We start from the raw sequence: 23,119 nt of genomic DNA, 5'->3' as shown, positions 1-23,119 counted from the left end.
CTCTTTGTTTTTGTTCATTCTTTTTTCTTTCTGCTCAATTGACTTATTTTCAAGTTCACTGATTATTTATTCTGCCTGCTCAAATCTATTTTGGAACACTTTACTGAAGTTTTCATTAAAGTTATTGTACTTTCTAGATCCAGAGTTTCTGTTTGGTTGCTTCATATTATTTCTCTTTATACCAAACCAAAAAATCAAACCCAGTGCCGTTGAGTCAATTCCGACTCATAGCAACCCTATTAGACAGAGTAGAACTGCCCCGTAGAGTTTCCAAGGAGCGCTTGGCGGATTTGAACTGCTGACCCTTTGGTTAGCAGCCATAGCACTTAACCACTACACTACCAGGGTTTCCATTTATAGATACTCTTTATTTTTGATACATTGTTTTCCTGGTTTCTTTGTCAGTGGTTTTCTTTAGCTCTTTGAGCATATTTAAGACATACGTTTTAAAGTTTTTGTTTAGTAAGTCCAATGTCTTTGATTCCTTAGGGGCAGTTTCTGTCAATTTTTTTTTTTTTTCCTGTGAATGGGCCATACTTTCTTTTTTATCATGCCCCTTAATTTTGTGTTGAAAACTGGATTCTGTATATTACAATGTGGTAACTTTGGAAATCAGATTCTTCCCCCTTGCTATGAATTGAATTGTGTCCCCCAAAATATGTGTCAACTTGGCTAGGCCATGATTTCTGGTATTGTGCGGTTGTCCTCCATTTTGTGATTTGATGTGACTATTCTCCATTTTGTGATGTTTTGTAAATCCTTACCTCTACCTGTGGTTGTAGTCCCATTTGTGAATGGGTTATGTTTGTTATATTAATGAGGCAGGATTAGGTTATGTTAATGAGGATTAGTTTATGCTTGTTAATGGGTCAAGATTAGGGCATATCTGAGTCAATCTCTTTTGAGATATAAAAAAGATTAAACAAACAAGCTAAGTAGTAGAGATGGGGAAAGACAGATGACAAGCCACGCGAAGATCACCCAAGAGCAGAAGTTCAGAAGAGACAAGGACCTTCATTCAAAACCAACAGAGAGAAAAAACACCCCAACTTCAGACTTCTAGCCTCCTAAACTGTGCAAAAATAAATTTCTGTTCGTTAAAGCCACCCACTTGTGATATTTCTGTTATAGCAGCACTAAATAACTAAGACAGAATTTGGTACTGGAACAGTGGGCTGCTGCTCTAACAGATATCTAAAATATGGAAGTGGTTTTGGAATTAGGTGATAGGTAGAGGCTGGAAGAGTTTTAAGGTGCCAAACAGTAAAAGCCTAGATTGCCTTGAAGAGACTGTTGGTAGAATTATGGACATCAAATGCAATTTTGATGAGGGCTCAGAAGGGAGTGAGGAGAGCTATGGAGAAAATCTCTATCATCTTAGATAATACATATGATGCCAGCAATAGAATGCTAGAAATGTGGGTGTTAAATATGCTTCTGGTGAGGCTTTAAAAGAAAATGATAAACATGTGATTCAACAGTGCAAGAAGGGCAGTGCTTTTTATACACTGGTAGAGAGCTTGTCTGAATTATGTTCAAATGTTTGGTGGAAGGTAGAACTGGTAAGTGACAAACTTGACTATCTGGCCTAGGAGATTTCTAAGCAAGATCTTAAAGGTGCCATGTGGTCTCTCCTTGCCACTTATAGTAAAATGTGAGAGGAAAGAGACGTATTTAAAAATGAACTGTGCAAAATGAAAACAGAACTTAAAGATTTGGAAAATTCTGTTGTACAAATTAAGAACACGTACCCTAGAATTTCCACCAAGGACGTGGCTACACCAACTGCTCTTCTGTTAAAGAGACTAAGGCTGTGACTTATGGATGTAACCAACTACCGCAGCAGAAAACCAAAGAGCTTAGACTAAACGGGGCAGAGACGGAATGAAAGGAAAGGATGTTGTCTGTCTCTTAGAATTTTACAGGCAAAAAACAGGCCAAAGGAGGTATATCTATTGTCCCACAAGAAAAGGAAATGACTATCCCTGAAGCAGCTCAGAGAACAGCAGAACTGTTGGAAGGAGCACAGGAAGCAGAGTTGCCTTGGTCTCAAAGAGTGGGGCCACAGCCTCTTAGGTTTCAAAGAGTCAGATCTTGTCAATTTGGTTCTGGAGTGTGGGGCTGCTGTTAAGGTGTGCCAGCAGGATGGGACCGCAGCTCAAAACTGAGTGGGTGAGGCTGCCATGCCCAATTGGCAGAGGAACGGGAGCTGCTGGGGCCGAGGGTGTAGGTCAGCACTCAGATGGACTAGGAGAATGGGGCCAGCCAAAGCCAAGGGAGCAGATTTGCAGTCCCAGTGGGCCTGGAAGGTGGGGCTTAAGGCCAGAGACTCCACCCAGAACTCAGAAGCATGGCCAATGCCCAGAGTCTGGAGGGCGGGGCCGTTGCCAAAATGGTTCCAAAGAAGAGAGGATTATTTTCAAAGCTAATGTGCATTGTTCTGCTGGGTTTTGGACTTGGTTGGAGCCTGTTATCCCTTCTTTCCCTCCAATTCCTACCATTTGTAATGGAAATGTCTGCTATGTGTCTATTCCATCATTGTGCTTTGGAAACAGATAACTTGTAATCTAGATTTCACAGGTTCACAAATAAAGAAGAATTTTGCCCTGGGATGTAATGTGCCTAAAGTCACACCCATATTTGATTTAGATGATTCAGAAGATGAGATTTTGAATTTGGAGTTCATTTAAGCCTTTTGGGATGATGTGATGGGGTGAACGTGTTTTACCGGTGGCAAGGACATGAATTTTGGGGGGCCAAAGGGTGGAATGTTATGGATTGAATTGTGTCACCCCAAAATAGTGTCAACTTGGCTTGGCCATGATTTCTGGTATTGTGTGATTGTCCTCCATTTTGTGATCTGATGTAATTATCCTCCATTTTGTGATGTGTTATAAATCCTAACCTCTGCCTGGGGTTATAATCCCATTTGTGAATGCGTTATATTTGTTATATTAATGAGGCAGGATTAGGTTTTTCTAATGAGGATTAGGGTATGTTTGTCATGTTACTGAGGCAGGATTAGTGTAGGGTGTATCTTGAGTCAATCTCTTTTGAGATATAAAAGAGATTAAACAAATAAGCTAACTAGTAGAGATGGGGAAAGAGAGATGCCAAAAACACATGAAGACTACCTAGGAGCAGAAGCTCAGATGAGACAAGGGCCTTCTTCCAGAGCTGCCAGAGAGAGAAAGCCTTCCCCTAGAGTCCGTACCCTGAAATCGGACTTCTAGCCTTCTGAACTGTGAGAGGATAAATTTCCATTTGTCAAAGGCAGCTACTTGTGGTATTTCTGTATAGCAGCACTAGATAACTAAGATGCCCCTCTTAAATGTTTTGTTGTTGTGTTGTTGCTTGCTGTGGTTTGTAGTTGTTTGTTTAATGACTTTTCTAAAGTATTTTTTAAAAAATTATTCTTTTTAATGTGTGGTTTCTGAAGTCTCTAATCCTTCAGATGTGGTCAGCTAGTGTCTTGACAAAAATTTTCTTGAACACCTAGGACCAAAAAAAAAAGAAAGAAAGAAAAAAGGAAAAGGAATTAATCTTCCCCTGATCTTTATCGATTGGCTTTGTGGTGGAGCACTCCTTCAATGCTTAGCCAGGCTATCTACGACTCTGCCTTAGTTTTCAGTTGCTGATTGCACTTGAGCCTAAAGATCAGCTGGGAATGAAAGCTTAGGGTCTTCTCCAGTCTTGTCTTAGTATGCATGGCTTTCTAGATTCCACAACATATGCAAGAACTTTTTAAAGCCTTTATTCCCCAAAACAACTCTCTCCAGCTTTTCCTTCTAGGCTTCTGGCATACTTATTGTTTGCCCCAACTGTAATGTTTTGACCCAGGTGGCAGTTTCTTGTCCCTTTGTCTTTCAATGTTTTTGAGGAATGCCTTCTGAAAGAATTCCAAGTTAGACTAAACAAAGGCAAACACCTTGCATCAGTCGTTCAGGGACCCCCCCCCCCCAGACAGGTCAAAACAGACAAACACAATTCCTTGGGAACAACGCCTGCTCTACTATCTCAAGAACCAGGTACCCACACTAGGAACATGTGCTGTTGTCTTCAAGACCATCTCTGTACCGAGGATGGAGGTGGGACAGACTAAGTTAAAATAGCACAAAGTTCTCTTACCGTGTTTAAATCACCTTTTTCTTGATTCAGCGTTCACTTGATTCCTGTAAACCTTTGACTGTTTTTCAGAGTTTTAACAGAGTTGATTCAGACACTTCTCATTTTTTTCCAGTTTTTTCTTTTTTGGAAAGACAGGTGATTACAGTCTCCTACTCTACCATTTTTGCTGATTTCTGTCTCTCTTCACTTTTGAGTATATCTTCACAGAGGATCTAACTCTTATTTTACATCATTGCTCAGAGAGAGACATATTTTGCTTATTGCAGTGTTCAATTTAGATAGCAGGTTTTTTTTCCTTTAACTCAGTTCTTTAATGATTTTGCAGCTAGGGGTGCTAATGTTTCAAGTCGGTTAAAAAGCCTTGCAGATTAATTGGTGCTGTCACGATTTTTCTCACTATAGTTTATTATTAAAATGTCTGTAGGCATCTTTGTCAAATGCTTTTGTTGAGCACTTGATAGAGGCCTGGTATTGTGCTATGTGCTTTTTGTGGTTATCTTCTTTAAGATTCTCAATAATCCCAGGAGTTAGGGACTATTATGATTCCAATTTTACAGATAAAAAAACTGAAGCCCAGAGAAATCAAGTGATTTACTCATGATCATTGCTATGACTAGGTACTGGTGCTGTGAGCTCTTAAGCACTATTTACTACTTGTTTCAGAGGAATGGAATTTTCAGAATCTCTCCCCCTGCCCCACATACTCCATCTTCTTTCCCATTTTTCTTTCTTTTCTTAACTTTATTATCGTTTTCAACCACGATTCTTAGGAATGCAGAAATAAACCAACAAACTAACAGAAACCACTGAAAAGAATAAACTACAACAAAAGATTAAGAATAGTAGTGAATTCAGCTTGGAACAGAATGCTATGTGTTCATCAGGTAAGAGTGAGCCCTATAGTTCCTCCATTTCCTGAAGAAAATTCTAATGATAATTGGTTGAAGATTAACATTAATATTTAGAAGCCTGGGAAACAGACACTCTCATTAAAAGTCTGTTTATGGCAGTGCCCCCCTCTTTAAAACTATTTTAATGCCAAAAATGGTGCTTGTAAGTGATGACCAGGCACTATATTAGAGATATATGTTTGAATAAAATTGTTTAATGAAGTGTAAGTATGGAAAAGTAATATTTATAAATTAGCAAGTTATATCATCTTAAATATTCCATTTGAATTGGTAGATTAAATGTTAGAAGTAGAAAAAAAATCTTAAGAATATAAATTTGCTCATCATTCTATTCCTCCCACCATCAACCAAGCCAGAGAGAGTACTAGAAAATTTTTTTAGCTTCGAGAAATCCAACCAAACTCCTTTATTGCCATAATTTCTGCTGAACTATAATTGCCAAAACCATGAAAATGACTTCAGGAAACTACAAGCTGGGCCATAGGGGAATGCAATCTAGGTAAGATAATTTTTTTCAGAAAAAGAGAAGAAAAGTCCAGACCAGTATTAGTAGAATTACCCAATTTGAACTCTTACTGGTCCATGATGTGATAAGGAGCTTGCCCCAGGATATAAATCAACACACAGCTTCTTTATTATTTGCTTTCTCCTGGTGGCTGTGAGTTTTTTAGCTGTTCTTTTCCTATTTGTTTGAGTTGTGTAGCTAATATTTTGATTTTGTCCCTTTTATCTTTTTTATTGTATGTGCCTATTGCTGTAAATTGACCTCTGAGCACTGCCTTTGCTGTGTCCCAAAGATTTTGGTATGATGTTGTCTTGGTCATCTAGTGCTGCTATAACAGAAATACCACAAGTGGATGGATGGCTTTAACAAAGAGAAATTTATTTTCTCACAGTCTAGTAGGCTAGAAGTTCAAATTCAGGGTGTCAGCTCCAGGGAAAGCCTTTCTCTCTCTCTCAGTTCTGGAGGAAACACTGTCATCAATGTTCCCCTGGACTAGGAGCTTCTCCTCACAGCAACCCTGGGTTCAAAGGATGCACTCTGCTCCCAGCAATGCTTTCTCAGTGGTATGAAGGCCCCATGTCTCTCTGCTCGCTTCTCTCTTTTATGTCTCAAAAGAGATTGGCTTAAGGCACTATCTAATCTTGTAGATCTCATCGATATAACTGCTGCTATTACATCTCATTGCATCATAGTGATAGAATTTACAACACATAGGGAAATCACATAAGATGTCAAAATGGTAGACAATCATACAATAATGGGAATCATGACGTAACCTAGTTGACAGATATTTTGGGGGGACACAATGCAATCCATGACAGATGTGTTTTCATTCTTGTTTGAGTCTAGGAATTTTTTGATTCCATTCCTGATTTCTTCTATTATTCAGTGGTTTTTAAGCAAGGTGTTATTCAGTTTCTATGTAATTGAGTTTTTTTCCTAGCTCTTCCTCTTGTTAATTTCTACTTTGATGGCATAGTGGTCAGAGAAGATACTTTGTATCATCTTGCTGCCTTGGATTTTTCTGAGGATTGCTCTGTGGCCTAAGATATGGTCTATTCTGGAGAACATTCTGTCTATGTTGGAAAAGAATGTGTATTTTGCACCTGTTGGGTGGAGTGTTCTATACATGTCTACGAGGTCAAATTGGCTGATTGTGTCCTTTAGATCTTCTGTATCTTTGTGGAGTTTCTTTCTAGGCGTTCTGTCTTTTACCAAGAGACCACACAGCTTCTTTTACCAAAAAAGTCTCGCCATGAAAGCAAAATTCAGGTAAACTAAACAGTGTGCTTAGTAACTGGGTTGATCTACATTCTGGGGCAAGCTCCTTCTCTCAGCACAGGCTGGTAACAAACTATTTGTGGAATGGTATTGTTCTGAAGATCACAATTTGAAACTCCGCTAAAAAAGTGGTAAGGAGATTTTTAAAGAGCATACACCCACAAGGACAAAGAACAAGAGAACAACAAGAAGAAAATTTCAGAAATTGGAAAGTCCCACTTTTTCCCACCTCTTATTCTACAAGGCACTTACTTTTATCTTTTTAACTTGTATCTTCTGATAATTACCTTCATATTCTCAGATAATAAGCTTATACTGTTGTTTCTTGATTTGTTAGCTTTACAGAATATTTTTTGACTTCTTAGTGTGGTTGTTGAGAATTTTTTTCTTACCCTCACTTCTCTCCTCCGTCATCTCAGTAAAATCATACTTTTCAATGAAACCAATACGTAGTATAATTTACACCATGTGACTATAAATATTGTTCACTGCTGTACAATGATTATCTGCCCTCATGCAGATTTTTATTTTCTTGGTGTTAATTATTTCATTTACTTTCATTTGTTTAATTTTTTATGTATGTACTGCTTGTTTGCTCCTGATGCCTCACCATATCTGTCAAATGCCTGGCAAGAATAGTTTTAAGCTCTCAAGCACTTCCTAGACTTCCCTCTTCAGCATTCTGTCCTCTTGCTCTAGTTTGTTAAACTGCTCTCTAGCCCAGTTGCTATGCTAGGACTTTCTTTGGCCATTCTGGTTTTGGGATTGTTTTTGAAAGAGAACTTGCTAATGTGAATATAATTAGAATGAGGAAGCATTAATATTGAAAAGACAATCCTAAATTATTAATACATACTGCTTATATGTCCTGGATTTGCCAGCCTGTGAAGTCACATAAAATGAGGTCACGTTTGCTTTTGATGTGAAAATTATAATAGTTCAAATCTTCATACTGTGAATACAAGATCTCAGTATCACTAACTTTGCCAAGTACCCTCTGAGTTTTTCTGGGGGTCCCCAGAAAGGGTGCACTCATATCTATCTGCTGGTTATCATTATACATTCGCCATGTTCTTCCTTTTCTGCTCTGGTCCCCTGGTCAGTGTGTATTGCCCTGGATGCTGTTTGAAGGTCATTGCTGATGGTATCCCTCATGAGATGGATGTTGTATTTGCTGAGGGTGTTGTCTTCTGATGTTGCAACTTCCAAGAATATCTGAGGAGTACTAGGCTTGACAGGGCAGAGGGGAGTAATGAGAATGACCCATTCCCAAAGTCCATGTCACTTTTCCCCATAAGTCCAAAGTCTCACAAAGTCTCTCAATAAGAGATACTTTTCCAGCTTCTCCCTTTTGTAATTTCCTGCTTTTATCTCCCTGTTGCCCCTGTCTCCAAAACAATAACAATCAACAGTCACAACCAACTGGTAAACATCCATGTCAACACACAACACACAAGTTAGAAGTCTCAGACACATAGCTCAACCACATAATTTATGACTAAACCAGAATGCTTAACATTTGTCTTCTAGTGATGTTCTCAAACCAGAGAAACATCTTTAAAGTGAGATGATGTCTCCATTCTGGAGACTGAAAACCACCTGCAGCTTTTAAATGACAGATCTCTTTTTTGGCTAAAGAAGATTTCAAAAACCTCAGAGTCTAATCTGAATGCAAGCACCTTGTTGTAAATCTTTAAATATGTTCATATTCTTTAAGAAGGATTATCCTTGGGACAACTTGGAAACGTCTAGATATCTGGAAGTAATAAAATGGAACAGAAATATTAAATATTTCAGACTTTTCGCTAATTTGACTGGTCTTTGGTCTAAAGTTTGTCTAACTTGCTGAGTTAGAATTTTCAAAGAATACTTAAAGGTGAAGGTGCCATCAACTAGGAGATATGCTAGCAGGCCACAATAGAGGAAAGACTTTTTCATATGGATTTTAAAGTACCACTGTGATGATCTTTCTGATCAAATGAGGCCATAATATCGCAGGAAGAAATTTCAGGGCATGGTACCCAAGACCGTTCGTCATCTTCCCCTGCCTACCTGTCCAGTGCCATTTTCAGGCACTGCATTTCTCTCCCTCTTTAATGTTCCAGTGATCTCCGTTTAGTGGATGAGGATGATCGGATTCATAATTTGCCCCATTAGTCAGAGGTAGTGCAGTGGTTAAAAGCTACAGCTGCTAACTAGAAGATCCACAGTTCGAATCCACCAGCTGTTCCTTGGAAACCTTATGGGGCAGTTTTACTCTGTCATAGGGTTGCTATTAATCAGAATTGACTCTATGGCAATGGGTTTGGTTTTTTGGTTTTAGTCAGAGGTGGGGCCAGGATTTTAACCCAGAACAATTTGACTTCAAAACTGGTGGCTCTTTCCTACTTACCACCTGTCATCTTAGATAGGTACAGAGATGCCTGAGGGTCCTTCCTTTGCAAAGAAGAGGGGGTGCTCTGGGGAAATACCCAGCCATGTGGATTATCTGAGCTTTCTGTGTCATGTATAATGGTTCCCTGATGATACACACTTTATGTTGAAGGAGGTTCAGGAGAGGATCCCCTGTGCATGCAAACCTAATCCCAAATTTCACTGTTCCTCTCCTTTCTTCTAGTGCCTTTTCTTCCATCCCTTTTTGGGAAAGAAACAAAGTAACTGGTTATTGATCCAGCACTCAGCTTCCCGTAAGCTATCTAAAGGACAGACCCGGCTTACCTTTCCTATGACATCTGTTAACAGTTTGAGGGCCAGAGGATCATGAACCAAGGAGTCTGTGTAAAAGGAACCAAGGTATTTCTTTGGGTTGGTTGGATTGTCTTGGGCACACAGATCTGGGCGCATGCTGAATCCATGGGAGATTCTTCCCAATGTGAAGGGGAAGGCACCACCTGCAAGGAAACCCATTTCTGAGGGGCTGGTATTGATTGGAAGGAGCCCTGGTGGTGCAGTGACTAAGAGCTATGGCTGCTAACCAAAAGGTCAGCGGTTCAAATCCACCAACCACTCCTTGGAAACCCTATGGGACAGTTCTAGTCTGTCCTATAGGATTGCTTTGAGTCAGAATCAACTCGATAGCAAGTGGTTTGGTTTTATGGTTTGTTATTGATTGAAAAGAATTCCTTTTAGTCCTGATGTTGGATTCAAGGAGAAGTTACTGTAGCCCATAGGATTAAAAATATTTACAAAGGACCTAGTGGGTTCCAAATGCTGGGAGAAGACCCAGAAAAAATGAAATAAACTTGTCTAGGAATTCAACCATGAGGAATTTATCCTAAAGTGAGAAGACAGGTATGTAAAGATGTATGGTCAAGGTTTTCAAGTGTAGTATGATTATTAACAGTGAAATACAGACAGCTTATTAGTATGGAAATATCTAAACAGTGATGAAATATCCATAAAATGTCATGCGTGAAGCCATCAATAATATGTTTATTGACATAGAAAGGTGTCTTTTAAATGCTGGCTAGAGAACAACATGTATAATTTGATTGTGTGTGTGTGTGTCCAAGAGTCACAAACTTAGTTCCCTAGAAGGACCTGGCAGGCAATAAAAATCAACGAAATAGTCCTATCTGTAAACAATAGGGAGCAGTAGGGACTACGGCAAGCTGGAAGGCCTATGGAGGGATTAAAATAAAAACAAAGCAAAAACTTTGTCAACCGAACAAGCTTAGCCTGCCAAATGGAATTTGGTCCTTGAACCATCATATCCTTTATGACCAGAATGATGACCAAAACGACAGGATCTTACCTCCATGTGCAAAACACACTTTCAGTTTAGGAAACTTTGTAAACACTCCACCCATGATCATGGAGCAAATGGCCATTGTGGTCTCTGCTGGCATTCCTGAAAGAGAAAACAGTCACAAGGTACAGGGCTTGCCACCTGGAGCAACAACAAGCTCAGTGGCACTGTTGATTGGGGAATGAAAGCTGTCCATAATTGTTAGCACTAACAGACATGGAACTCAGTGCTCCCTGTGCCTCAGCATGGTTTGTTTGTATACACGCCACTATTTTGGCCAAGAACCACATGAATATCCTATTTTGCACTTGCAGATAGAATTATCTAATGGCTAGAATACAGTCAAGAAACCAGAGTACCTAGCTTTAGTCCTGATTCCTCCAACTTCAGTTTTGGATGCGGTGGAGCAAGTGGAGTACAGGGAGTCTAGGTTGAACCATAGATGCTCCAATTTTTTGCCTCCTGGACTTTGAAAATTTACTTAATGCCTCTGGGCATTATCTACAAATTGGGAAATATTGCCCATCTTGCAAAGCTATCTTGGAGATTTGTAAGATGATGATATCGGTAAAGTTCCTGGCCAGAACTTTATATTAGAGACACTACCTCTCTGTGCCTCATTTTCCTTATCTGTAAAATGGGGGTAATAATGGTTAATTCCTGCCAGTGGGTTGTTTTGAGGATTCAGTGTACAGCACCTGATACTTAGTAAGTGTTCAATAAATATAAACTATTATTATTCTTCCTGCCAAATCTTTACTCTTGGAGTGAGGTCAGAAATAACTGGATTAAAATGAGTTATTGAAGTACTTTGGGATCCTAGAAGGAGCAGCTGGTCCATACCTGATGTCTTCACCCCCATGGAACTAGTCCCATTTCCAGACCCCTACATTTCTGCTTCTCACACTGTAACTCAGAAACCTCAGGCTGCCCTGGAGAGGTCTTTCTTCTGAGGTACTGCTGGGTGGATTTGAACCACCAGCATATAGGTCAGTAGCTGAGTGCAAACCATTTGCACTATCCAGGGACCTTAAGAAGGAGCCAGCCATGTGTAAAATCTAAAGAAGAAATTTCAGAGCAGAGAAAATAGCTAGAACAAAGGATCCAAGGAAGGATGACCTCTGTTATTCTAGGAATAGAAACAAAGTTGTTCATGGCAGCATTGTTTGGAATAACAACAAAGCCCATCAATAAGGGGCAGATTAAATAAATAAAGGTGCATTCACATAGTGGAATATTATGCAGCCATTAAAAAGAACGAGGCAGGTGTTTGAAACAATCTCCAAGTAAAGAACAGTGTGTACAGTGTGATACCAATTGTGTAAAAAGAAAAAACAATATGTATACACAAAATGTTTATGTATTTATAGAACATATTCTGAATTATAAACAAAATACAAAGAGTGGTTGATTCTGGGAGGCGAAATGGGGGATTTGAGGTTAGAGGTGGGAGGGAGTGTTTTTACTCTGTAACTTTTTGCACAATTTGAATTTTTACCATAGGCTTGTAAAAAGCTTTTTAAAAAGTTAATCAAATAACTTTTTTTTTTTTTTAAGAGACTTGGAATAGTTTAGGCAACTTCTAATTGATGGTAACTTGGACGTGGGTAGTAGTGATGGAAATGGTGGTAGGTGGGCGTATGTGGCATGTAGTTTGGAGACAGAGTCCAGCACCAGCTCATGGACTGAACAGCAGGAAGAATAGAATCAAGGGTAGCTCTGAGGTTTCAGGTCTCAGCCACAGATACATAGTGGTGCCACTTTCTGAGCTGGGGATGCTGAGGGAGGATTGGGGAAAGAAATCTAGGGTTTTGTTTGGCTGTATGAAGTTTGACATGCCTGTGAGACACCGCTGTGGAAACGTCAGTTGACTACACAAGTCTAAAATTTAGGGGAGAGATTGGGGCTGTAGATGAAGTAAAAGAGCTGTACAGAAGATTTTAAAGGGCAGCTCAAGAAGACAGAGTCAAATATTATGAAATATGCAAAAACCAGGAGTTAGAAAAACAAAAGGGAAGAACATGCTCAAGCTGAAAGAATGGAAGAAAGAATTGAAGCCTTGAATTGCAATATTGAAGGAATTTATGGGCAAAATACTGGATGACGCAGGAAGCATCAAAAGCAGATTGAAGGAATACACAGAATTATAGAATACACAGAGTCATTGTACCAAAAGGAATTCGTTGACGTACAACCATTTTGGGAGGTAGCATATGATCAGGAACCAATGGTACTGAAGGAAGCAGTCCAAGCTGCACTGAAGGCATTAGCAAAAAACAGGGTTCCAGGAATTAGAATACCAATTGAGATGTTTTAACAAACAGATGCAGTGCTGGAGGTGCTCACTCATCTATGCCAAGAAATCTGAAAGACAGCTACCTGGCCAACTGACTGGAAGATATCCATATTTGTGCCCATTGCAAAGAAAAGTCATCCAACCAAAAAAAAAAAAACAACAGAATGTAGAAATTATTGAACAATAGCATTAATATCACATGCAAGTAATATTTTGCTGAAGAACGTTAAAAAGAGGTTGCAGCAGTATAGCGACAGGGAACTGCCAGAAGTTCAAGCCAAATTCAGAAGAGGGCGTAGAACAAGGGATATCATTGCTGATGTCAGATGGATCTTGGCTGAAAGCAGAGAATACCAGAAAGATGTTTACCTGTTTTTTTATTGTTTATACTTTTTTTTATATAAAAAGGCATTTGACTGTGTGGATCATAATGAATTATGGATAACATTGTGAAGATGGGAATTCCGGAACACTTAATTGTGCTCATGGGGAACCTGTACATAGACCAAGAGGCAGATGTTTGAACAGAACAAGTGGATACTGCATGGTTTAAAATCAAGAAAGGTGTGTGTCAGGGTTGTATCCTTTCACCATACTTATTCAATCTGTATGCTGAGCAAATAATCTGAGAAGCTGGACTATATGAAGAAGAATGTGGCATCAAGATTGGTGGAAAACTCATTAACAACCTGCAATATGCAGTTGACTCAATCTTGTTTGCTGAAAGTGAAGAGGACTTGAAGCACTTACTGATGAAGATCAAAGACTACAGCCTTCAGTATGAATTATACTTCATAAAGGAAACAAAAATCCCCACAACTGGACCAATAAGCAACATCATGATAAACTGAGAAAAGATTGACATTGCCAAGGATTTCATTTTACTTGGATCCACAATCAATGCCCATGGAAGCAGCAGTCAGGAAATCAAACAACGTATTGCATTGGGCAAATCTGCTGCAAAAGACCTCTTTAAAGTGTTAAAAAGCAAAAATGTCACTTTGAGGACTAAGGCATGCCTGACCTAAGCCATGGTATTTTCAGTCACCTCATATGTATGCAAAAGTTGGACAACGAATAAAGAAGACAAAAGAAGAATTGATGCCTTTGAATTATGATGTTGGTGAAGAGTATTGACCATACCATGGACTGCCAGAAGAATGAACAAGTCTGTCATGGAAGAAGTACAGGGAGAATACTCCTTGGAAGCGAGGATGGTGAGGCTTTATCTCATGTACTTTGGACATGTTATCAGGAGCAACCAGTTCCTGGAGAAGGACATCATGCTTGGTAAAGTACAGGGTCAGCAAAAAAGAAGAAGACCCTCAACAAGGTAGATTGACATGGTGGCTACAACAGTGGGCTCAAACATAGCAATGATTATGAGGATGGAGTAGGACCGGGCAGTGTTTTCTTCTGTGGTACATAGGGTTGCTATGAGTTGAAATCGACTTGACAGCACCTAACAACAACAATAATGCAAACTGGAAAAAAAAAAAAAAAGAGGTATTTAACTTGTGTCAGAAGTGACTTATGAGGGAGTCGTCAGAGCAGAACCCTGTTGTAAGTCAGGGACTACCTGTACTGCTTCCTCACAGAGGCCTTTTCTGGCTTCTCTCTAAAGCACCTGCTTGCCGACTACGCTTCAGCCCCTACCACAGTTTCTTCCCTGCCTTCCCCGTCTGCTTGTTTATTTACCTGTGTTACTTGTTTATCAAGAGCTCAGCTGCTAACCAGAAGGTCGGCAGTTCAAATCCACTAGCTACTCCTCGGAAACCCTATGGGGCAGTTTTACTCTGTCCTTAGGGTCACTGTGAGTCGGAATCGACTCGAAGGCAATGGATTTTTTTGATATTACTTGTTTGTCACCTCTTTCCTCCAACCAGAATGTACATTCCCTGAGGGCAGAAGTTTTGTTCATGTCCATATCCTCAGTGCCTAGAACAGGACCTGGCATGCTGGAGGGGACCAATATATACCTGTTGAATAAATGAAACATGAAATGACTTTATATGCAAATGCTATCCTCTGTTTTTCACACAAAATACTGTACTCTAAATAAGTTTGTGGGACTTCTCAAAGTTGCATCAACAAGGCTGAGACTTTCTTTGGAGCTGGACAGCATCGGAGTCCTCTTAAATTACCTCTTCCTTCCTACTAGTTGTTACTCAAGAATTTGATGGCGGATGGGTAGGAAGCTGCCTTATTAATGACATTACTCTCCATCAGCAAATCATAGGAACATAAAATGTCAGAGGATAAAGAAGTCTGTGAAGGAATCCAGACCAACTCTCTCATTTTACAAATGAGGAGGAAGTGGCCCCAAGGCTGTAAAATGACATGTCAGATTATACAGTGAAACAGAGACTAGCTAAAACCGAAATTGGTTTTTTTTTTTTACTTCCAATATTTGCCTCTTTTAATTCTTCATGGTGTTGCTATTTAGTTACTTCATAATTATTTGCACTAATTCAGCTGGGGAGAGTATGGATAATTTCCCCCTAAAGAAAACCCAACACTTTCCATTTGGGGACCTAGTCATAGATGACCTGTAGTTTTCACTTGTGGTTCCAGAAGTATCTGTGGATTTTGCATCTGTTCTCTTTTTTTTCTTATCCGGACTAGTAACAAAAGATGAGGCAGGCCACATAGAGGTTTCTCCTCTTTTTCCTTGCCCTCTTGTAGAACCACGAACGAAAAGTGTAGGAGGTGAAGGGCAAAATGGAGAAATAAATAATGTGAAAGTTGAAAACCTGGGTCATCTACAATCTGGGGCCTCAGATCCTTGGTAGAAGTTGACCTTGTAACTCCAGGGTTCTCATTTGTAAGAACAGATGCTATTATCAGTTTCTAAAAGAAATCTACTAGACAGGATGGTTGTATTTGTTTTGTTTTTGAGCCTCTTGGGAGGCTGAATGGTGAGATGGTCAGCAGGATGGACTCTGGAGTCAGACAGATCTGTGTTTAAATTCCATTTCCACTTATTAACTGTATGACTTGGGCAACTTACCTAATCAGTGAGTTGCAGGTTCCCCATTGGTGGTCATTATGATGCCTACCTCATAGAGTTTTATGTGAATGCAATTAAAAGTAAATGCGTCATATAAACGGCACTTATCTGAGTAAGAGCTCGATAAATAATAGTGGTTATTACTCAAAATCCTGTTAATTATTCATGCTTTCTCTCTTTGGCATAATAGGATTCCATCGACAATTGGAAAAACCCAAGAGTTGGTTCTCTGTTCCTGAAGCCCAAATGGACACACACCTACAAGCCAAGGGAGCCAGTATTTGGCCATCCGTCCATCCATCTGCATGTCCCAGGGATGCACCAACAAAGAGCAGTTGAGTCTTTCAGCTGCCTTCAAAGAAGCAATGAGAAAGAGTGTTATTTGGATGACCTAGCGCCTACAAGGTATTCTTTTAGGGAAACTGCTTTTCTCTAGTTCTATATTGATCTGGTGGCATAAGGGTTGAGAACTCAGCTGCTTAACCAAAAGGTCAGTAATTCAAATCCACCAGCCACTCCTCGGAAGCCCTATGGGGCAGTTCTACTCTGTCCTATAGGGTCGCTATGAGTCAGAATTGACTCTATGGCAGTGGGTTTGGTTTTGGTTTAGGTTTTATATCGGTCTCAATAAATAAACTAAAAAAAAATTTGAAGTGATTTCTTAGTGCATATAAAACAGGCATTGATAAACTCTGCTGCTGAGAAAAGAAAAAAAGACCCTTAGAATTAATAAAGAAGATTGAAGGATTTACCATTAAAGTAAGGATTTAATATGTTGACTGGCAAAACAATTCATACGAAACAAATGTTTTGGCTGACAGCAAAATGCTCAGGGGCTAATCCTGCACCTCAAACGTAGAAGAAATTTTCCCTGCTGACTCTGACTTGGCCCACTCCCTCAAAAGGACTGCTCAAACTGTATCCTGGGAGTCAGGATCTGAGTGTTGCCTCCTTTTCCCCACTTGGAAACCTGAGGATGTGGAGATTGAAAAAATGATGGGCTGGGAGACCAGCTCAGGTCTGGGCCGGGGCAGGGTGGCCTGACCCAAACCAGCTAGCCATTCAGAGACAGTGGGTGAGGATTCCTGGGGTCCAGAGGCACTCACAAGTACCTCAGCCAGGCAGGTACTGAGCTGAATGTCATGGGCAAACCTGCTTTGGGGCCTGCTGGGAAATGGAAATACCATCTGGATGGAATGACTTTTATTCAACAAAAATTTTTAATTAAAAAAAGCCCCTTGGCAGGCATTGAATATTAGTACATATCCAGGTTTAAAACAGATTTTTCTTAGAGTGGTTCCTTTCAAAGTGTATCGGAGTGCTGGAGTGACTCATCTTACCCTTATATACCTCAGCAAGGGGGATAGTTGGGCTAACCAGGCTGCTGCAATGTGGCTTGGGTACTTAAGTGTTTAAAATGGAGAAATTTCTGGGGCAACTGGATTCTGAAAGTGGCAGGCAAAGGGTATATGGAAGAAAAGAATTCAGTGGATTTTGGGAAGCAGAAGAGATACAAACCTTTTGAAGGGGGAGGAGCTAATTGGGATCTGATAATAGATACAGACTGAAAAACCATCCCATTTTTTAGAGTGGTTTGGGCCTGGCAAAGGCACTTGATGGTGGTACCTCAATGGGATTTGACCCCTCATTAGGATAAAACTTTATTCTATGTGCTTATTTATATTCAACTCAAATCAACTAATATATATTTATATATATGTTTTATTGTGCCTTGGGTGAAGTTTACAGAGCAAATTGGATTCCCATTCCTAGTTGGTACATAAAGTTTTTCATGGCCTTGGTGCACTCTGCTCAAGTGCACCTGGGTTCCCCATTTCCTTTTCTCCTGATTTTCTACCCCTTCCTGCCTTCTCATCGTTGCTTTTGGGCAAATATTGCCCCTCCCATCTCGTATAATTGATTATTCTAAGGAGCATGTTCCTTTTGGGTGTTATTGTTTATTTTATGGTCTTATCTATCATTTGGCTAGAAGGTGGTCTCTGGGAATGGCTTCAGTTCTGGGTCAGAAGTGTGTCCTAGGGCCATATTCTCAGGGGTTCCTCCACTTTCTGTCAGACCAGTAAGTCTGGTCTTTTTTGTGAATTTGATTATTTTTTTTGTTCTACATTTTTCTCCCATTCTACCCAGAGCTGTCTGTTGTGATCCAGTCAGAGCTTTGGTAGTGGTAGCCAGGCACCAACTAGTCCTTCTGGTCTTGGGGTCGTGTAGGCTGTGATTCATGTGGTCCATTAGTGCTTTGGACTAATTGCTCCCTTGAATCTTTAGTTTTGTTCACTCTCCTTTACTCCAGACTGGAAGAGACCAATAGTTGTATCTTAGATAGTTGCTTGCAAGCTTTTAAGACCCCAGACACTACTCACCAAAGTAAGTTGTAGAACATTGTCTTTATGAACATGTTGTGCCAATTGATGTAGATGTCCCCCAAGTCTATGATCCTTTGCCTTCGAGCTTAAGAACTTCATCCCGAGAGGTGTTTGGTTATATCTAAAAGGTTTCCCTGACTGTGACACTTTTGTGCTCTGTTGTATATATTAATATTGAGGAGCACCTACAGTCATGTATTTAGAAATATCCACCAGTGTCTTAGGCTGGATTCTCTAGAGAATCAAAACCAGGACAGTGTATAAATACATATACATGGAGAGAGAGATTTATATAAAGGAAAAGGCTCATGCAGTTGTACAGGCTGGAAAATCCCAAGTCTGTGGGTCAGACTAGAGGCTACTCTTGACTCACTTAGTGGCAGGTGCTGGAGAATCCAAGATCTGAAGATCAGATAGGAGGCCTCTGCGTCACAGTCTGTGGAGGCTGATGAATCCCAAGATTGGCAGGTAAGACAGTAGGTAAGCCACCAGCTTAAGGCCCAAGAACAAGAGGTCTGGTGAACAGGAGCCAGCTGCGGGATCCAGCGTGAGCAAAAGCCAGCGAGAGACTTGCCAGAAAGTCCACCTATATTGGATATAGGCCACGCTCCCAAAGAAACCCCCTTTCAACTGATTGGCTACTCACAACAGATCTCATTATGGAGGTGATCACATTGTATCAGATCTCTTACGGAGGTGATTACATCATTAAAAAGTGTCATGGATTGAATTGTGTTGCCCAAAAATATGTGTTAACATGGTTAGGCCATGAATCCCAGTATTGTGTGATTGTCCTCCATTTTGTGATTTCCCTATGTGTTATAAATCATAATCTCTGCCTGTGGTTAAAGAAGGTTAGGGCAGGATGTAACACCCTTGCTCAGGTCACATCCCTGATCCCTGGGGTGTGGCCTGTGTCACCTTTTATCTTACAAGAGGTAAAAGGAAAGGGAAGCAAGGAGAGAGTTGGGGACCTCATACCATCAAGAAAGTAGTGCCAGGAGCAAAGTGCGTCCTTTGGACCTGGAGTTTCTGTGCAGAGAAGTCCAGGGAAGGATTGATGATGCAGACCTTCCTCCAGAGCCGACACAGAGAGAAAGCCTTCCCCTGGAGTTGACACCCTGAATTTGGATTTCTAGCCTACTAGACTGTGAGAAAATAAACTTCTCTTTGTTAAAGCCATCCACTTGTGATATTTCTATTATAGGAGCACTAGATGACTAAGACAGAAAGGGAAAGTACATCGTAACTGGCCAAACCACCAAGGATCATGGCCCAGCCAAGCTGACATGCAACTTTAACCATCACAACCCACCACTTGTCAACTTGGCACCTGTACACTTCTCCTTAAACCATACGTAATCTCTGAATAAAGACAATTATAAAGTCATACTTGCACCTAATATGATGCAAGTAATGCTCTTACAACCAAAACGCACTAGCCCTGTTTACATCTTATATTTTATAAGTGAAGAAAACCAAAATATTTGATGTGCACATATAAGGAAGAGATACTCATAATAACAATTACAGTCCTCATTTCTGCAACTGGTCATGTGGTCATAACTGGTATTTAGAACTACCTTCTTCCATTACCCATTCCGCGTTTCCTTTGTCCTCAGCAAGCACCTCAGCTGGTCATGGTTCTTTGCCTGGTGGGGTGACCTAAACCACCATTCCTAAAAGGTCTGGGCCATCAGTAGTCATGTTGGAATTGGGTTGCTGTAGTTTTCCATTGACTTTAATCACAGGGCATGGTAGTACTAACAGATGCCCTAGGGTATCTCCTGCGTTCCAGACATACTCTTCTTTACCTCCATTATATAATAACAATCCAATTTCCTCTGGGTAATCAGGATCAACCATACCAGCCAGTATGGTATCTCCCTTCTTCACCTGCTGATCCAGAGGCATAAGGAGCCCAAAGTGGCCAGGTGGCATTCTTAAGTTTCAGTTCAGTGGAATCAGTGATGTCTCCAAGTGGGAGCCTTCTTCCCTTTGGAAGTAAGACCTCTGGACTCACAGAGCGTAGGGTCGTGGGGACGGGAAGCCAAAATTTTGTGAGTGGGTAACTAGAGGTAACAGTGAGTGGTGCCAACCCCATTTCCACTCCTTGTTTCCTGGACTCATGAATCCTGGCTATGGGAGAAATAGCACCATATATCAGACGCCGGTTTAGAGCATATACAGCCTCTTGGAGAACATTGCCCCAACCCTGCAAGGTATTGCCACTTAGCTGACACCATAATTGTGTCTTTGGAAGGCATTTCCATTGTTCTGTCAAGCCAGCTGCTTCAGGATGATAGGGAATATGGTAAGACCAGTGAATTCCATGAGCATGGGCCTATTGCTGCACTTTATTTGCTGTGAAGTGAGTCCCTTAATCCAAGGTGATGTTGTGTGGGATACTGTCTTAGGCTAGGTTTTCTAGGGAAGCACAACCAGTGTAGCATTTAAGTATATATATAGATTTATATAAAGGAAGTGGCTCACATGGTTGTAGAGGCTGGAAAGTCCCAAGTTCGTAGGTTAGGATGAGGCTTCTCCTGACTCATAGCTGCAGGTGCTGGCAAATCCAAGATTGAAAGGTCAGATAGCAGGCCTCTGCCTCACAGGCAGTGGAGGCTCACGAATCCCAAGATTGGCAGGCAGGTAAGCAGCTAGCTCAAGTCCCAAGAACCAGAGATCAGATGAACAGGAGCCAGCTGCTGGATTCGGAGCAAGCAAAAGCCAGGGAGCCTTTCCATAAAGTCCACCTATGTTCGAGGCAGGCCACACCCCCAAGGAAACTCCCTTTCAACTGATTAGCTGCTCACACCAAATCTCATCATGGAGGTGAATTATTATGTCATTAAAAACCTACCAGACTGCATCATAACTTCCAAACCACTGAGGATAATGGCCCAGCCAAGTTGATACACAGCCTTAACCATCACAGATACCATGACGATGGATAAGGCAATCTGTAAGTCCACAGACAATGATTTGAGAAGAAGCATTGTGTGCGGGGAAGGCAAATCCATATCCAGAAAAAAAAAAAAAAAGTTTTTTTTTTTTTTCATATCCAGAGTAAGTGTCTATTCCAGTAAGAACAAAACGCTGTCATTTCTATGATGGAAGCTGTCCAATGTAATCAACCTGCCACCAGGTTGCTGGCTGATCACCTTTAAGAATGGTGCCATATCAGGGACTCAGTGTTGGTCTCTGCTGCTGGCAGATTTGGCACTCAGCAACAGCTGTAGCCAAGTCAGTCTCGGTGAGTGGAAGTCTATGTTGCTGAGCCCATGCATAACTTCCATCCCTGCCACCATGGCCACTTTGTTCATGAGCCCATTGGGCAATGACAGGAGTGGCTGGGAAAAGATTACTGGTTTCCACAGAATGTGTCATCCTGTCCACTTGATGGTTAAAATCCTCCTCTGCTGAAGTCAGTTTTGGTGAGCATTCACATGAGACACAAATATCTTCACTTCTTTGGGCCATTCAGAGAGGTCTATCCACATACCTATTCCCCATAAATCCTTGTCTCCAATTTTCCAATCATGTTGCTTCCAAGTCCCTGACCATCCAGCCAAACCACTGGACACAACCCAAGAATCAGTATACAATTGCACATCTGGCCATTTCTCCTTCCAAGCAAAGTGAACAACTGGGTGCACTGCTTGAAGTTCTGCCCATTGGGAGGATTTACCTTCACCACTGTCCTTCAGGGAGGTACCAGAAAGGGACTGTAGTGCTACTGCTGTCTACTTTCAAGTGGTGCCTGCATATTGCTCAGAACCATCTGTAAACCAGACACACATTTTCTCTTCCTCAGTCAACTGATCACAAGGAACTCCTCATGAGGCCATAGGCGCAGACTGGGAGACGGAAGGTAATGTGACAGGAGTGGAGGCCATGGGTATTTGAACCATTTCCTCATGCAGCGTACTTGTGCCTTCAGGTCCTATTCAGGCCAGATCTCATATATGCTGCTTCCATTTAATTTTGTAGTGCTGCTGTGCATGTCCAACTTTATGGCTCTGTGTATCAGGTGACAACCAGTTCATGATGGTCAGATTAGGCTGCCTGGTGACTTGGTGTCCCATGGTTAAGCATTCAGTCTCTACTAAGGCCCAGTAACAAGCCAAAAGCTGTTTCTCAAAAGGAAGTAGTTATGTGCAGAGTCTGGCAGGGCTTTGCTCAAAAATCCTAAGGGTCGTGGACACTTGAGACAATGTTGGCATCTCCTGCCTGGAGGGGAGATGAGAGGGTAGAGGGGGTTAGAAGCTGGTGAAAAGGACACAAAAACGGAGAGTGGAGGGAGAGAGCAGGCTGTCTCATTAGGGGGAGAGTAATTGGGAGTGAGTGGCAAGGTGTATATGGGTTTTTGTGTGAGAGACTGACTTGATTTGTAAACTTTCACTTGAAGCACAATAAAAATTATTAAAAAAAAAATCCTAAGGGTCTGTGCTGTGATTCACTCATAGGAGCCTGCCAAAGACTCCAGATAGCATCTCTATCTGCCACTGACACTTCAAGCACTAGTAGATCAGCTGCATCATATGTCCCAAGTGGCAGAACTGCTCATATGACAGACTGAACCTGTTCCAGAACCTTTTCTTGGTCTAGGCCCCCCTCAAAACTAGCAACTTTTTGAGTTACTTGATAAATAGGCCAGAGTAGCACACCCAGATGAGGGATATGTTGCCTCCAAAACCCAAAGAAGCCCACCAGGCATTGTGCCACCTTTTTAGTTGTGGGAAGGGCCAGATGCAGGCAATAACTTATCGTTCACTTTAGAAGGAATATCTCAACATGCCCCACACCACTGGGCCCCTAGAAATTTCACTGTGGTAGAGGGCACTTGAGTTTTT

General features: G+C 41.0%; 1 protein-coding gene across 2 annotated transcripts in view; it reads right to left on the bottom strand.

Moving 5' to 3' along the window:
* The window catches only part of ACMSD (aminocarboxymuconate semialdehyde decarboxylase), a 120,305-nt gene that overhangs the window by 22,641 nt on the left and 74,545 nt on the right, over nucleotides 1-23,119 (bottom strand). For both annotated transcript variants that reach the window (XM_049888961.1, XM_049888962.1), the window contains 3 exons: nucleotides 16,138-16,231; nucleotides 10,580-10,675; nucleotides 9,544-9,716 (listed from right to left, as the gene is read on the bottom strand). In XM_049888961.1, the coding sequence (XP_049744918.1) occupies nucleotides 9,544-9,716; nucleotides 10,580-10,675; nucleotides 16,138-16,231 (363 nt within the window). The remainder of the gene's footprint in view (nucleotides 1-9,543; nucleotides 9,717-10,579; nucleotides 10,676-16,137; nucleotides 16,232-23,119) is intronic.

The sequence above is a fragment of the Elephas maximus genome, chromosome 6, assembly GCF_024166365.1.
Source record: "Elephas maximus indicus isolate mEleMax1 chromosome 6, mEleMax1 primary haplotype, whole genome shotgun sequence".
In the NCBI taxonomy this organism is placed as follows: domain Eukaryota; kingdom Metazoa; phylum Chordata; class Mammalia; order Proboscidea; family Elephantidae; genus Elephas; species Elephas maximus.
This window is presented reverse-complemented; position numbering and strand designations above follow the sequence as displayed.